This window comes from Manis pentadactyla, chromosome 1, assembly GCF_030020395.1.
Source record: "Manis pentadactyla isolate mManPen7 chromosome 1, mManPen7.hap1, whole genome shotgun sequence".
Taxonomy (NCBI): domain Eukaryota; kingdom Metazoa; phylum Chordata; class Mammalia; order Pholidota; family Manidae; genus Manis; species Manis pentadactyla.
Window position 1 is genome coordinate 18,806,948 of NC_080019.1, and position 14,429 is coordinate 18,821,376.

The following is a 14,429-nucleotide window of genomic DNA, read 5'->3' on the forward strand; positions in this document are numbered from 1 at the left end:
GTTTAGTTTTAGATTGGGCTATAAAGTAAAAGTCACCCTCTTTGAAAGACATTTTCTTTTCTATAATTTTCAGACGCAGCTTAATTGATTAAAAGTGCCTTATGTGATATTTAAAAGTAAATCTGTGATTTTTAAAAAAACAGTATTTAAGAGTTACCTTATCAAGTACTAGATGAAATTACTCTCTTTGTGCTTGGAGAATCAGTTTATACTTAGTATCTTGTACAATATGGGAATTAATAGAATTTTTGATCTATCATACCCAGTGAGTTCCTCTTCTAAATGCTCTGAGGTTTGATATAAACTTTCCATTGTGGATCTTCTAGAATCTCCTAAAGAAAAAAAGATGTGCAAACTTAATGGTTTATCACAAATATAGTTTATATTTTATATAGTATATATAGTTCATATTTTGAGCCTGAACTGGGGAATCCCTTTTCAGGGATATCTAACCTGATCACCTGTATGATAAAAATACATGTAGCACTGTGTCACCAGTGCAGATTATATTGGTCAAAGATGGCCACAACGATATCTTCCACTCTACATGTTCCTGAACAGTATGACCTTGCCACATCCCGTCAAGAGGTGAATCTAATTCCCCTCCTTTTGAAACGGAGCTAGGCTTAGGCCTCTCTTGTAATCAATAGAATATAAAGGAAGTGACTGCATTGCTTCCCAGGCTAGGTCAGAAAAAGCTGTGTAGTTTCTACCTGGTTCTCCTAGGATGCTTGTTTTGGAGGAGGCCAGTTGCCATGTAAGAGGTCTCACCACCCTCAGACTGTCATTCTAGAGAGGCCATGTATATATGCTCAGTTGACAGTCCCAGCTGAGCCCAGCCTTCCAGCCATTCCTCAAAGGCTCCAGTCTGTGACGGAAGCTGTCTTGGATCCTTCAAACCTTCCCGGCTGAGAACCACCACTGTGTGACCTCAGCTCATGTCTGGCCAAGCCATGCTTGAATTACTAACTCACATCATTCTTGTAATATATAAAATGGCAACTAGAACAGCCACCTTTGGGGATAAGATGACTTTTTAAAGTAATACTCAGAAGGAAAATTAATTTAGGGAGCATATACAATATCCAAATAATGAAATAAGATATGGGAAGTTTATACATATAAATAGACATGTTAATTTTTTACTTAACTTTCATATCTGTCTTTCTACTTCTAACTTGAATCCACTGGGACTAATCTAATAAGATGCTCTTTATCCTTACTTATGACAAGCCCCAATCTCCAGGTCCCCTCCATTTCCTGTGTTCTATTTTCCATAAGGCTCTCTACATTTCCTATTCTGTTCTTATTTCTCACCAAACTCCTGAAACATATCCACTGTTTTCTCACTCTGTTTTCTGAAATTCCCTTTACTTTCTTGCTTTAATAGAAACTTGACTGTTCTCTGAGGACACTGGCCAGTCTGGAAGCATTTTCTGTGTTTCTTTTCCTCAGCCTTCTTACCATTTTCCTGGCAATATACAGGTGTCCTCCTCACACCCTATTGCTCTCTTTCAGGGCACTCACCCTCTCTTCCTTCCCTTTCTTAAACTCAGTTCAGGTTATACAATCAGCTACTGTGATCCGCCTACAACTGGGATATTCTCAGTTGATTTTATCATTGGCTCATTGTCACCTTACTACTACCTCCTTAATTTAGCAGTTTAAGTGCATGTGCAGGAGATTCTTTTACCTGCATCTCATTTCCTTGAGTCTTGTTCTTTTAGATCTGGTCTTTTAACCTGCTGCAGCCATTAATTCCCATGATCATACTTAGACCTTGTCATTACCAGTAACTGCAAGCCCCCCACAAACTCATTTTCCAGCATTCAACTCTTGACTGCCTGCTTCTATCTTTCTAGATAACTGCCTCTAGTATCCAAACACCAGCAATTCTTTCACTCCACTGGGACCTCCAATCCTACCACATTTTGATTGTTCCTCCTCAATTTGATGTCTTCTCTTCCTTCTTTATATAATTTAAATTCTATGGTCATTCACCCCCTCACATATAGCCTGACCTCTGTCTGCCTATTTCTCTCCTGCAGTGTATGGTTTAGTGTGGCTGGAAAAAAACATACAGCCAGGCCTCACTTTAAATTCATGGCCATAGACATTAGGTGGACCTTTCATGCTTTCAGGTCATCCTATTACACATTCGTAGTTCATTCATTCTTCCACTCTCCCAGATGACTATTTAACTCTTCTTTTTTCTCAAACCTCTAACCCTCCATTTGCATCATCATTCTCAGTTGATGACTTATTTTCTGATTTCTTGGAGGCAATAAAAGACAGTAGGAAAAAACTTCCACAAGCTGTGTCAAAGTTTCTTACTTGCTCGTGTTCTGTATGTTCTGTCTTCCCAGGGCTCCCATCTGAAGCCAACCCCTCTACTTCTTCACTAGATTTCACCCTCTTACTCACACAAGACATGGCTACAGTAACTCTTTCTGCCTCCAACTTACCAGTGTTTTTGCTCTCTACTAGATCTTCCTCATCAGCAAATAAATTTAATTGAAGCCACATGACTAAGTTCATTCTAGAATGTGGATAGAGTGATACATGCTGCTTCTGGGTTTGAGTGTTAGACACTGGGCATTTATTCCTTAAAATTTCCCTTTTCCTCAATCTTGAACATGGAACCATTACCCTATGATTCAGTTTTAATATGCAGACAGTGACAACACTCTTAGTGGCTCTCAGCTAGGATGATTTTGCCCCACAGAGGGCATTTGGAACTGGAGACATTTTTGGTTGCCAAAACTGGTAAGTAGAGGTGTTACTGGCATCTAGAGGGTAGAGGCCAGGGATGCTGCTAAATATCCTATAGTGCCCATGACAGCCCTTCCCTCCCTCCCTCCACAACAGGAATTATCCAGTGCAAGATTGAGAAATCATGCCCTAGGGAATGGTGGAGCAAAAATGTAGGGTCAAGGTTCCTTAAATGCCTGTAGGGATACCTCAAAAATGTAGACAACTGACTTCAGGATTAAGGAACGAACAGACTTTTATATCCTTAAGCTACTGTACTTTGGGGACACTCTTTAATAGAAATGTAGCCTTTATCTTAACTTATATGTCCTATCATTCTATTAGGTAAAGAACTACCTTGGGCTTCTCAATTTAACACTTTTCATTGCATCACAATGTATAGAACATCCTAACATCCTAACGTCTGTTTTATACTATCTAATGTGTTAAACTCAGCATTCCCTTTGGTTTGGCAGGAAGAAACAATTTTAAGCTGAAGAAGTCTTTCCAAGCTGAAATTATGCCTGGTTGGTCTCAAATAATTGTGTAGTATTCATTCCCCAAATATTATAATGATTTTTATTGTGGAATATTTCCCAAGTAGGTTATCTATCATCTGTCTGTCTGGTCTGTCTATCTATCATCTATTATCTATCTATCTATCTATCTATCTATCTATCTATCTATCTATCTATCTATCAACTATCTATGTATATCATCATCTATCTATCTATGTATCATCTATCATCTGTCTATATCATCTATCTTATCTATCATCTATCTATTATCTATCTATATCTAATCATTAATCATCTATCTATCATCTATCTATCTATCTATCTATCTATCTATCTATCTATCTATCTATCTATCATCTATCTATCATCTATCTATCTATCTACATCTATTTACCTATCTCTATAGTTATTCTTCTACTCAACTTAGGCCACTAAATTAGGCCACAATTTTCTCTAATAGGAACTCTTTCTGTAATAGGAAACCTTAGCAATCATTAATTAACACAGGAGAACACCCGAAATCATTCAGGTGCTCTGACGCTTCTGTTCGGTTGCAACAAGGTAAGCGCCACAGGGTTGTTGACTCTTGGTTTCGTCATTGCAAAGGCACTCATCTTGATTCCTAACCTAGGTGTTGTGTTGTGGGTTTGATTTAGGGTGTGATTTGAGATGTTTGATCTTTAGAACTTCAAGGAAGTTGGAAGATGAGGACCAACCAGCAAGGAGACAAGAACCAATTCAAAGTTGAGATAGTGTATCTGCTTATACTCTCTACCATCTCAGTAGAAAAAGGCACTTCTCTGTTGCTAAGAGTAAAGACACTCAAACAGATTCCCTCAAGTGGGCCACAAAAGGACCTCATTTATACCACTACTTAGCCTATACTGTGCTACAGAGCAATAGCATAAGTCAGCACATGCTGAATTGCAATAAACCTATGATCCCAGCCCTTTACTAGAAAACAATGGTATATAATTTTCATAAAATACAGTATTATATATAAATGAGACTCTAAAGATATTAACTGGTAGTTTTGTGAATGAAAAGGTAAATGAATTTTTCCATTTTGGCATGCAAAACATTTTTAGTGGCCTCATCCTAGAAAAGGGTAAATAACAATTCATACATAAAGGTTGTGTCAGAGTTTATAGGCTAGGCCCCTAGTAATGGATTCAACCTTTCCACAACAAATTCAGAAGTATTATTGTATGCTCAGATGAATATACAGTAGTCATTACCTTAAATTTAAAACTCACTATAAGCAGCAAACACATCGAGTAGGATATGAAGGCTGTATTGTATCAGTGTGGTCTGCAGAGAATTTCTTCATATGGCTTTGCCTTGTTGAAATATATGTTGCAGTTCAAAGCTAAAGGGATTACTTCTGAATAGTCATCACAGAGGTTGATTACATTCGTATATCATATTTAGCTGGACCCTGCAGGCTATTTTTCCATTAGCTATGCTGGTCTTGCTGTTGTCAAAAAGTTGATCACCTAATGTTAAAAGACTGTGCTTTCTGTTGACCTTATCAAAATGACTCAAAAGGGTTTGTTAAAAAATAAAAATCAGATTGTGTTTTATGAAAATGACTGAGATTAAATACTATGTATAAAAATGCTCATATCTTATGGGTGATCTTGGCACTATATCATTTTTAATGATGAGATTATATTTTGCTTCAGTATTTCAGCACATTTTACCTAAAGTCATAGATTTAATTTTAGTAGGAATTACTTCTTTCTTGCTAATAGTAGAGCATCTCAGAAACTGATTTCTGGAAAAGGAACAGAAGTTTCTCCCTCCCTTCATGTATTCAAATCATATAAAATTAACACCATGGAAGTAAGTCCAGTATATCAATATTAATACATTGGTACATCTACAATGGCTCAATTACAACATGGTTTTACAAGGCAACTGAGTTGAAAAGTATAGAATTTTATTTTGAAGAAATATATGTACTGAAATTTTGCCATTCACACTTGATGATCAACAAATCATTTAATAAATAAATAAATATTTTAACTATTCTTTAGACAAAGATTGCGGAGTTACACTCATGTAATTACAATAGTTCAAAATTTTAAAGAAATGAATTAAATATATATTCTTACAAACCCTGAATCCCATCACCAATGTAAGGTATATTGTGATAAATTTGACTTTTAACCTATGTTATGTATTAGCTACAGATTAAGGAAATGAGAGTATATTTTTGAAAAAGATATTGGTGAGTATAGCTTTATTATTTAAAGTAACCTACATAAAATTTTCATTAGAATCACATTACAAAAGCTATGTTTTGGGAACAAAGATGATTTTGAAGCTATCTCGATTGAAAAGCTAGTCCTTGAATTATGTTCCCAGAAGCAGTGATAGATTGGCATCGACTCATGTGTCCTTCTTGGCGTGGTCTTCCTTGTAACTGATGGTGTGTAAAATGGCTGGTCAGGGATACAGCCTGCGATCCTGGAGAACAGCCAGACACTAATTTTGGCCTCATTAGCACTGTTCTCTAATCAAGTGAACTTATCAGGAAGTGGAAGTTTCCTAATATTTCTTGTACTTGCTTGTCTGTAGCCACCCGATTTGATACTCACGAGAGAAGGAAAGGGTATCAGTTAGGAGGCAACAGATGGCACGTTCAGCTGGGATTCTGAAGAGGCTTTAATGAAGGGACGGTTGAGAGATGAGGGCAGGGCCAAGGAACTGACAAGGGATGCTGAGGCGCCTGGCCACTCACAACAGAGGGATGCCCCACCATTATCTTCCCTGGGGCTGAAGGGTAAAGGGGGAGAGGATGGTGTTCTTGCACCATGAATGAGAAATGGAGATTTAGAAAAGGGGTCACCCAATAGAATCGAGAAGCAGTAGTTGTAGAGTGTCAGAGCTGTCAGAGCTGAGCTGAAGTCAGGGGCAGGGGAATAATTCCCTGACTCTCCATCCTCCTAACCTCTGATCTGCTCTGCTGGTGACTCTCTCTGGGTAAATCCAAACCAGGAAGCCAGAAGGCAAGTGAACCTGCAAGATGCAGACCGAAGTCAGTCTCCTGGGACACAGAGCAGACAAAGCGGGAGATCATTTGATGCTTCTCTTTTCTGTCTCTTTCCTTTCCCCTTTCTTTCTCTTCCTTTTCCTTTTTTTTTTTTTGTAATATTGTCATTCATGGTACTTCTCATCTTACAGTTCTGTAAAAAATCTGTGAGGCAAAGCCTGAGATTATAGAGTTAATTTCACTCTTCTAAAAATATGAGTTTTCTTGGGAATAATTTTCCTATTTTTCATTAGCAAAAAGGGTAATCTGTGTATTGAACTAAAAATCATTATATGGTTATTCTGTATCTGATGAATATAATAGTCAAGATATAAACTTTGAAGGCAGAAGACATCTTTCAAATTTAGGTAGATTCTCTTAAGTGTCAAAAACTGATGTGTGTTCTTTCATATTACAAATTCCAGTATATAGTAATTCCCTTTCCAAAGGCCTTTGTTAATATTTGAAGCCTATTAAAATTTTTACAAGGATCAGAGTACATTCTAATTCAAAATTATAAGTCCTTTTTTCTTTTCTTAAGCATTATTATCTTAAATGGATGGAATGGAGCTAGACCTGGATGAAATATTGAAGATACCATATTGACTTAGAATTATACTGAATTTCTTCTTCCGGATATCTGAACTTTTAATGAGGGTATCTGATTCAAGTTATTTGTTCAGACACTGAATACTTCTTAAGATAAATAAAGTGTTGATGTCTTCATATAGTTCTTTTTATTTCTCTTATTAATACTGCATTATAAAAGCAACACTTTTTTCTAGTCAAGATGGAATAACAGAAATCACATTACCCTCTTTCCGGAAACACCTTACTCCCTACCAAAAAAAACCCCTGAATAAAATATATGAAACAATGATTTTGAAGACACTAATGACATAAGACAACAAAAGTCAGTGACCCCTGAGAGACAGGAAAAACAATGTGAACCCTACAACTGCTCATCTTACTGCCTTGAGTAAGTTTCCAGGCCATGGCTCAAGAAGGGAGAACCCTTGAGGAGCCCAGCAGACTCCCCTAGATGAGGAGAAGGGGCTGAGAGACAAGGGAAACCAAAGCAACAACAACAGTCAGCCACTAGCGTGATGGAGAAGAGAAAGCTGCACACAGTGAGAATTCTGGAGATCTGTACAGGCTGCCCTCAAGTATATACAGCAAAGTACAGATCAGAGCATATACGTGAGTAAACTACCCAAGGCCAGGGAGAGATGAACCCAAAAGGACATGAACAGTACACAGTGTTCACAGAAGGCCTGGAACAGTACCTGTTAGCACCAGCCAGATTGGAAAACCTCATGATCCATAGGTCATTGGGTAGAGTATTTGGAAGGGTCTTGCCTCAGAGGTGAGGAATAAATCTATCCCTAGACTCAACCCCTCTCCAACCCCATCTAACAGATCATAAAGGCAAGACCTGAGAGAATCAAACTGTTTCCAGGTAACATTATTGTATCTTGGAACAAAGTTCAAGAATGTTCATGGGAATGCAAAACTATCCAGCACCAAAAAAAGATAAAATTCATGCCTGGCAGTTAATAAAAAAATTACAGAACAGGCAATAAAGCATAATGAAGAGAAGAGTCACCCATTCAAAAGTGACATAGAACTGACACAGTTACTAGAATTTAAAACAAGGACACCAAAACAGTTATAACTATATTTTAGACAGTGGGGATGTCAATTAGAGACATAGATGGTATAATAAAACATCAGTGAAATTAAAGACATAGTAGTAGAAACTACCCAAAATATAACAAACAATGAAAAAGAATTAAAAAATATGAGCAGAGTATCAGTGACCTACAGGACAGCTTCATGGAGCCTACTATAAATGCTACTGGAGTTTGGGAAGTAGGTGGATGAACACTAGAAAAACATCTTAAGAAATTATGGGTAAAAAATTTTCTAATACTGATAAATACCATAAACCTATAGATCTAAGATCAACAAACTCCAAGATCAAGGAATTTAGAGTACTAAGAGAAAAAAAAACCCTGTCAAACCTAGAATTCTATATTCAGTAAAAATATCTTTCAACAATGAAGGCATAATGAAGACTTTGAAGACAGACAAAAATTGAAGCAATTCATCAACAGTAGATGCACTACAAGAAATGAAGTCCTTGGGCAGAAAGAAAATGATGCCAGATGAATATTTGGACCTATGCAAATGAAAGAAGTGTCAGAATATGGGTAAGCATATGGGTAAATATGAAATATTTTTAAATTATTAAATATCTTCAAATTATATTTGACTGTTTAAAAAGTAAATAAAGTAACAATATAGTGTGGGATTTATAAAAAGTGTAAAAGTATAATGTATGACAACAGTAGTGCACAGGCTGGGTAGGGAGAAATAGAAGTATGCTACTGTAAGGTTTGTATACTATGTGTTAAGTAGTCTATTGTCACTTGAACATAGACTCCGATAAATTAAAGATTGTGTTGATCATTACATTTTTTTCCACTTTTGTGGAATTATTGTTTTGATATTTATAAAATATAAAATTTATGATTTTAACCATTTTTGAAGTATGTGAAATTCAGTGGCATTAAGTACATTCACAATATTGTACAACTTTTATCATTATCCATTTCCAAAACTTCATCACTCCTAGCAGAAACAATACCTATTAAGAATAATTCTCCATTCCCATCCTGAAACTCCTGGCAACCTCTGTTCTACTTTCTGTCTCAAAAAATTTGCCTGTGCTAGGTACCTCACATAAGTTGAATCATAAAGTATTTGTCTTATTTCATTTAGCACAATGTTTTCAAGACTCATTCATGTTGTAGCCCATATCTGAATTTGATTCTTTTTAAAAGCTGAATAATATTCCAGTATATGTATATATGATATTTTGCTTGATATGTTGATGAACACTGGTGTTGTTTCCAGCTTTTGGCGATTGTGAATAATGCTATGAATACTTGTGTGCAAGTATCTGTTTGAGTGTCTGCTTTTGATTCTTTCAAATATATACCTAGAAGTGGAATTACTGGATCAAATGGAAATTCTATGTTTAACTTTTCTCAGGAACCACCGAACTGTTTTTACAGCATTTGCACCTTTAAAAAAAAATTCCCAACAGAGTTCCAATTTCTCCAGATCTTCACCAGCACCTGTTATTTTCCATCATTTTGATAATAGCCATCCTAATGGATGTGAGATGATAACATTATGGTTTTGACTTGTACTTCCTTAATAACCAGTGATGTGGAGCATCTTTTCATGTGTTTATTTGCTGTTTGTACATCTTCTTTGAAGAAATGTCCATTCAAGTCTTTTGCCCATTTTTAAATTGAGTAGTTTTGTTTTATTGTTGTTGATTTATTCCTTATATATTCAGGATATTAAACCTTTATCAGATGTATGATTTGATAATATTTTATCACATTATGTGAGTTGTCTTTTTCGCTTTTTTGATAGTGTCCTTTGATGCACAAAAGTTCTTAAATTTGATGAATTCCAATTTCTTTTCTTTTTTTTGTGTGTGTTTTTAGTGTCAAATCCAAGAAATTATTGCCAAATACAATATTGTGAAGATTTCCCATATTTTCTTTTAAGAGACAGTTTTCACTCTTACATTTAGATCTCTGAGCTAGTTACTGTTAATTTTTGTATCAGTTAGAGTTAATTCTTGCATATAGAGTGAAGTAGAGGTCCAGCTTCATTCTTTTGTATGTGGATATCCAGTTTCCCAGCTCTATATGTTGAAAAGACTCTTCTTTCCCTATTGAGTGGTCTTTGGACTCTCCAAAATCAATTTACCAATACATGACAAAGAATATTTCTGATTTGTCAGTTCTATTGTGTTAGTTGATGCATCTGTCCTTATGCCAGTGCCATCCTGTTTTGATTACTGTAGCTTTGTAGTAAGTTTTTAAGTAGGCAAGTGTGAATCCTCCAACTTTGTCCTTTTTTTTCTTCAGGATTATTTTGGCTATTTGAGGTCCCTTCCAATTCCATGTGAATTTGAAGATTGCTTTTCCCATTACTGCAAAAAGCCTATTGGAATTTTGATAGGGATTACACTGAATCCATAGATCACTTTGGGTAGTGTTGCCATGTTAATGTGAAGTCTTTCAATTCATGAACATGAGATGTGTTTCCATTTATTTATGTTTTCTTTAATTTCTCCCAGTAATGCCTTGTAAGTTTCAGTGTGTAAGCATTTCATTTTTTTGGTTAAATTTGTTCCTAGCAATTTTATTATTTTGGATGCTGTGTAAATGGAATTGCTTTCTTAATATACTTTCGGATAGTTCATTGCTAGTTTATAGAAATAATCTGATTTTTAGGTGTTCTAAATTAGTTTATTAGCTCTAATAGTTTTTGTTTTGTGTTTTGAGTCTGGAGTTTTCTGTATTTAGGAACATGTTATTTTCAAATAGAGATAGCTTTGCTTTTTCCTTCACAACTTGGATGCCTTTTATTTCTTTTTCTTGACTGATTACTCTGACTAGAACTTATAGTCACACCCCATTTTGCATAGTTTTACTCATGTTTCAAAATGCTATGAAAAGAGATCTAATTTGTGTTATTCATATTATGTGCCCATCACTTGGTCCCTTAGCCTAGGCGATAGGAGACTTTGATTTAACAAGGTGTGTACATGGGAAAGGACTTATTCTACCAGATGAAATTACAGTACTTTTACAGAAGAGGAGATAAATGCTGTTTGTAGTTCCTCGCTGTTTCTTCTCTTCTTCTCTTCCCTCATGGTCTGGTGCATTTCTTTATTCTGTAGAATTGCCTCTACAGAAGAGGAGATGAATGCTCAATAGCCAAAAACAAAAAAACAAAAAAATGAAAAAAACCTCAACAACTGTTGGCACAATCTCTTCACTTTCAGTCTGTATGTATCCTTAGATTTGAAGTGAGTCTCTAATAGGCAACATGTAGATGAGTTTTGTTTTTTTGTCCATTCAACCACTCATTTTTTGATTAGAGAATTTAGTCCATTTATATTTAAAGCAATTATTGATAAGTATGTGCTTAATGGCATTTTGTTAATTGGTTTCTGGCTGTTTGTAGTTCCTCTCTGTTTCTTCTTCTCTTGTTCTCTTCCCTCATGGTCCGGTGAATTTCCTTAGTGTTATGTTTACATTCCTTTTTTTGCTATCTTTTGTGCATCTAGTGTAGGTTTTTGGTAGTTAATTTGACTAATTTGTTTCTTAACCTTTGTACTAGCTTTATAAGTGGTTAATCCACTACCTTCACTATATATTTGGCTTTACTAGAGGTATTTTTAGTTTCATGTATTTTCTTGTTATTAGCATATTTTCTTTTCAGCTAAAGAAGACAGGTAGAGTATTCTTGTTTGGAAGTTCTTTACTTTCAGGACTTTGAATATATCACGTTATTCCCTTCTGCCTACAGAGATGGTGTTAAAAAATCAGCTGATGGTCTTATAGAGGTTCCCTTGTATGTAAAAAGTTGTTTTTCTCTCTGTGTTTTTACGATTCTCTCTTTATTTTTAACTTTTGACACTTTAGTTATAGTATGTCTTGGTATGGTCTCTTTGAGTTCATCTTATTTGGAACTTTTTGTGCTTCCTGGTTCTGGATGTTCATTTTCTTCCCCAGGTTGGGGAAGTTGTCAGCCATCATTTATCAAGTAAGTTTTCTTCTCCTTTCTCTATCTTCCTTGTGGGATCTGTATAATGCTAGTGTTATTTCTGCTTGATGTTATCCCAGACTTAAGGTATCCTTACATTTAAAAATTCTTTTTTTGTTACTGTTTTTGCTCTATTTGGGTGAGTTCTATTACCCTTTATTCCAGGTTGATGATTTGTTCTCCTACTTCATCCAGTCTGCTTTTGAACCCCTCTATTGCATTTTTCAGTTAAGTTTTGTATTCTTAAGCTATGTGACTTCTGTTTGGTATTTCCTTATATTTTCTATCTCTTTGTTGAAATTCTGTGTTCATTCATTCTTCTCCTGAGTTCATTGAGCATTTTTATGACCATTACTTTGAACTCTTTATCAGGTAGATTATTTATCTTCATTTCATTAAGGTTTTCTTCTAAAGTTTTGTCTTATTCTTTCATTTGGAGGATATTCCTCTGTTTCTTTATTTGCTCGACTCTCTGTGTTAGTTTCTATATATTAGGTGAAACAGCTACCTCTTCAAGTATTTAAGGAGTGGCCTTGTGTAGGAGGTGAACCTGATCGCTCACCTTTGCCCCAGCTCTTGGTTGTTAAGCCTTTGTGATTGTCTAAGTAGCCTGATTTACTTTTGATAAGTCCCAGTTGTTGAGGGTGTGCCAGGAACTGTCAGTATCCCAGAGAGAGGGATCTCAGTCTAATTGGAAGCCAGATCCTCAGGGAGCAGCTTTTAAAGTAGTAAATATATACAGTCCAGGAGATTTGGAGGTGTCCTCTGGATTATAGAGGCAAGAATCAAGGCTTTCAGAAAAGTGTAGAAGCTCCTTTCTGGGAAATACCAGTGAGCTGTGGTGAGGCCAGTGGAGGGCACACAGATATTCTCCTTGCCTAAGTTCCCTGAGAGTGCCTTTGTAGCCTTTAGATGTGTGGCATACCTGAAGCCTGTCCTTTAGGTTGAAGCTCCAGGACAATTAAACAAGACTCTTTCCTGTGCAAATGTTTGGGGGTATGTTTCACTCCACTGTCTGTGTAGTGTCCTGGGTGTGGTATCCTTTCCAAAACTGTCTAATTGTTATAGTCCTGTGAGGTCCAGGAGCATGAGCCCCTTTGGCCACCAGAGACATCAAGAGGCATCACCTGTGTGCACTGTATTCACTGTCTTTAGCAAGGCTATGGAAGAGAGTTGGGGGCAGGGTATGCCTGTGACTTTAACAGTACTGGAAAGGAACCCTGGGGGCAGGGCATGCCCTTGGCTTTAGAAAGTCTGTCTGCTGTGCCTGACTATATCTGCTTGTGCCTGACTATGCTAGCAAGGCAGAGGGAGGGTACAAAAAATGGCACTGTCTGGTGCCTCCATTCCTGAGGAAAATCCCAACTAATTCCTGCCTCTCTGGTAGATGCTTTTAGATAGCAACTGAATCACATTCACACATGATCCAATCTTTCTGGTTTTCAAACTGCTACCTTTATGCTAGTTTCCAGGAAGAGTGAGTCTGTGAATAAGCCCCTTGAAAGGAGTATCTCAGATCTCCACAGTTCCCTGGGTCCCCTAGACATAAGCCACAGTAGTTTCCAAAGCCAGATGTTTTTTAGTTCTCATCTCTCTTGTGCAGTGCAGGTCCCAAGGGTTTGGGTGCCTGATGTGGGGCACAAACCCCTAACTCCCCAGCAAGAGGCTCTGGGCCTGGAGATCTTTCCCTATTGTGTATTGCTGACCAGGGATGGGGTTTTTGGTGAGACCCTCTCTCTGCCTCTCCTACTCATCTCCATGTGGCCCCTTTATCTCTTTTTATGGAGGAAGCTGTTCAGCTAATTTTTAGTTCTTTTTCAAAGCTAATTATTCCAAACATAGTTGTAGATTTGGTGTGTCTGGGGAGGAAGTGATTTCAGGGTCTTTCTATGCCACCATTTCGGACCACTCCTCTACTCTTCTTTTTATATTTTACTTTATACTTTTCATTTTAACTATTATAGTTAAAAAGGAAAAACACAACAAGATTTGAGAAAAAACATTCCTCAACTCTGGAAACACAGAATTTTTTTCTAATTTAAATATGCATTTGAAAACTCATTCCTCTAAAGTATTACCTGAATTTCAAAGATAAATTAATGAATTAAAAGCAATGGCCACTACATTATCACTCCCAAAGTTTAATTTTCCTTCACTAAATTATATGAAGTATAATATATGTTATATGAACCTAAATGTTGATAGATAGATTTATTTTCATTTCACAAAATAAAGAGTTTGGAAAATACACAAACTTCATATTCCTTTCATGAACAGACTACTTTAGAATGGAGGATTGTATAGGAGATGATGTTTTTAATGACTAATCTAGAGACAAAAAAGTTAATGTTTTTGCAAAAACTGAAATTTTAAGTGGGTGCTGAGATTTTTGAGGAAAAAATGATGCAATCCAAATATAGTAAGATGAGCAAATATGTACCTTATCAGCAGTAAAGTAGTTCCTAGAAATAAATATATCTTCC

General features: G+C 36.3%; 1 protein-coding gene across 1 annotated transcript in view; it reads right to left on the reverse strand.

Annotated features, from left to right (window-relative positions):
• TTC29 (tetratricopeptide repeat domain 29) overlaps positions 1-14,429 on the reverse strand; it is a 268,223-nt gene that overhangs the window by 258 nt on the left and 253,536 nt on the right. The window contains exon 12 of the mRNA XM_036889136.2: positions 263-332. Within this exon, the coding sequence (XP_036745031.2) occupies positions 263-332 (70 nt within the window). The remainder of the gene's footprint in view (positions 1-262; positions 333-14,429) is intronic.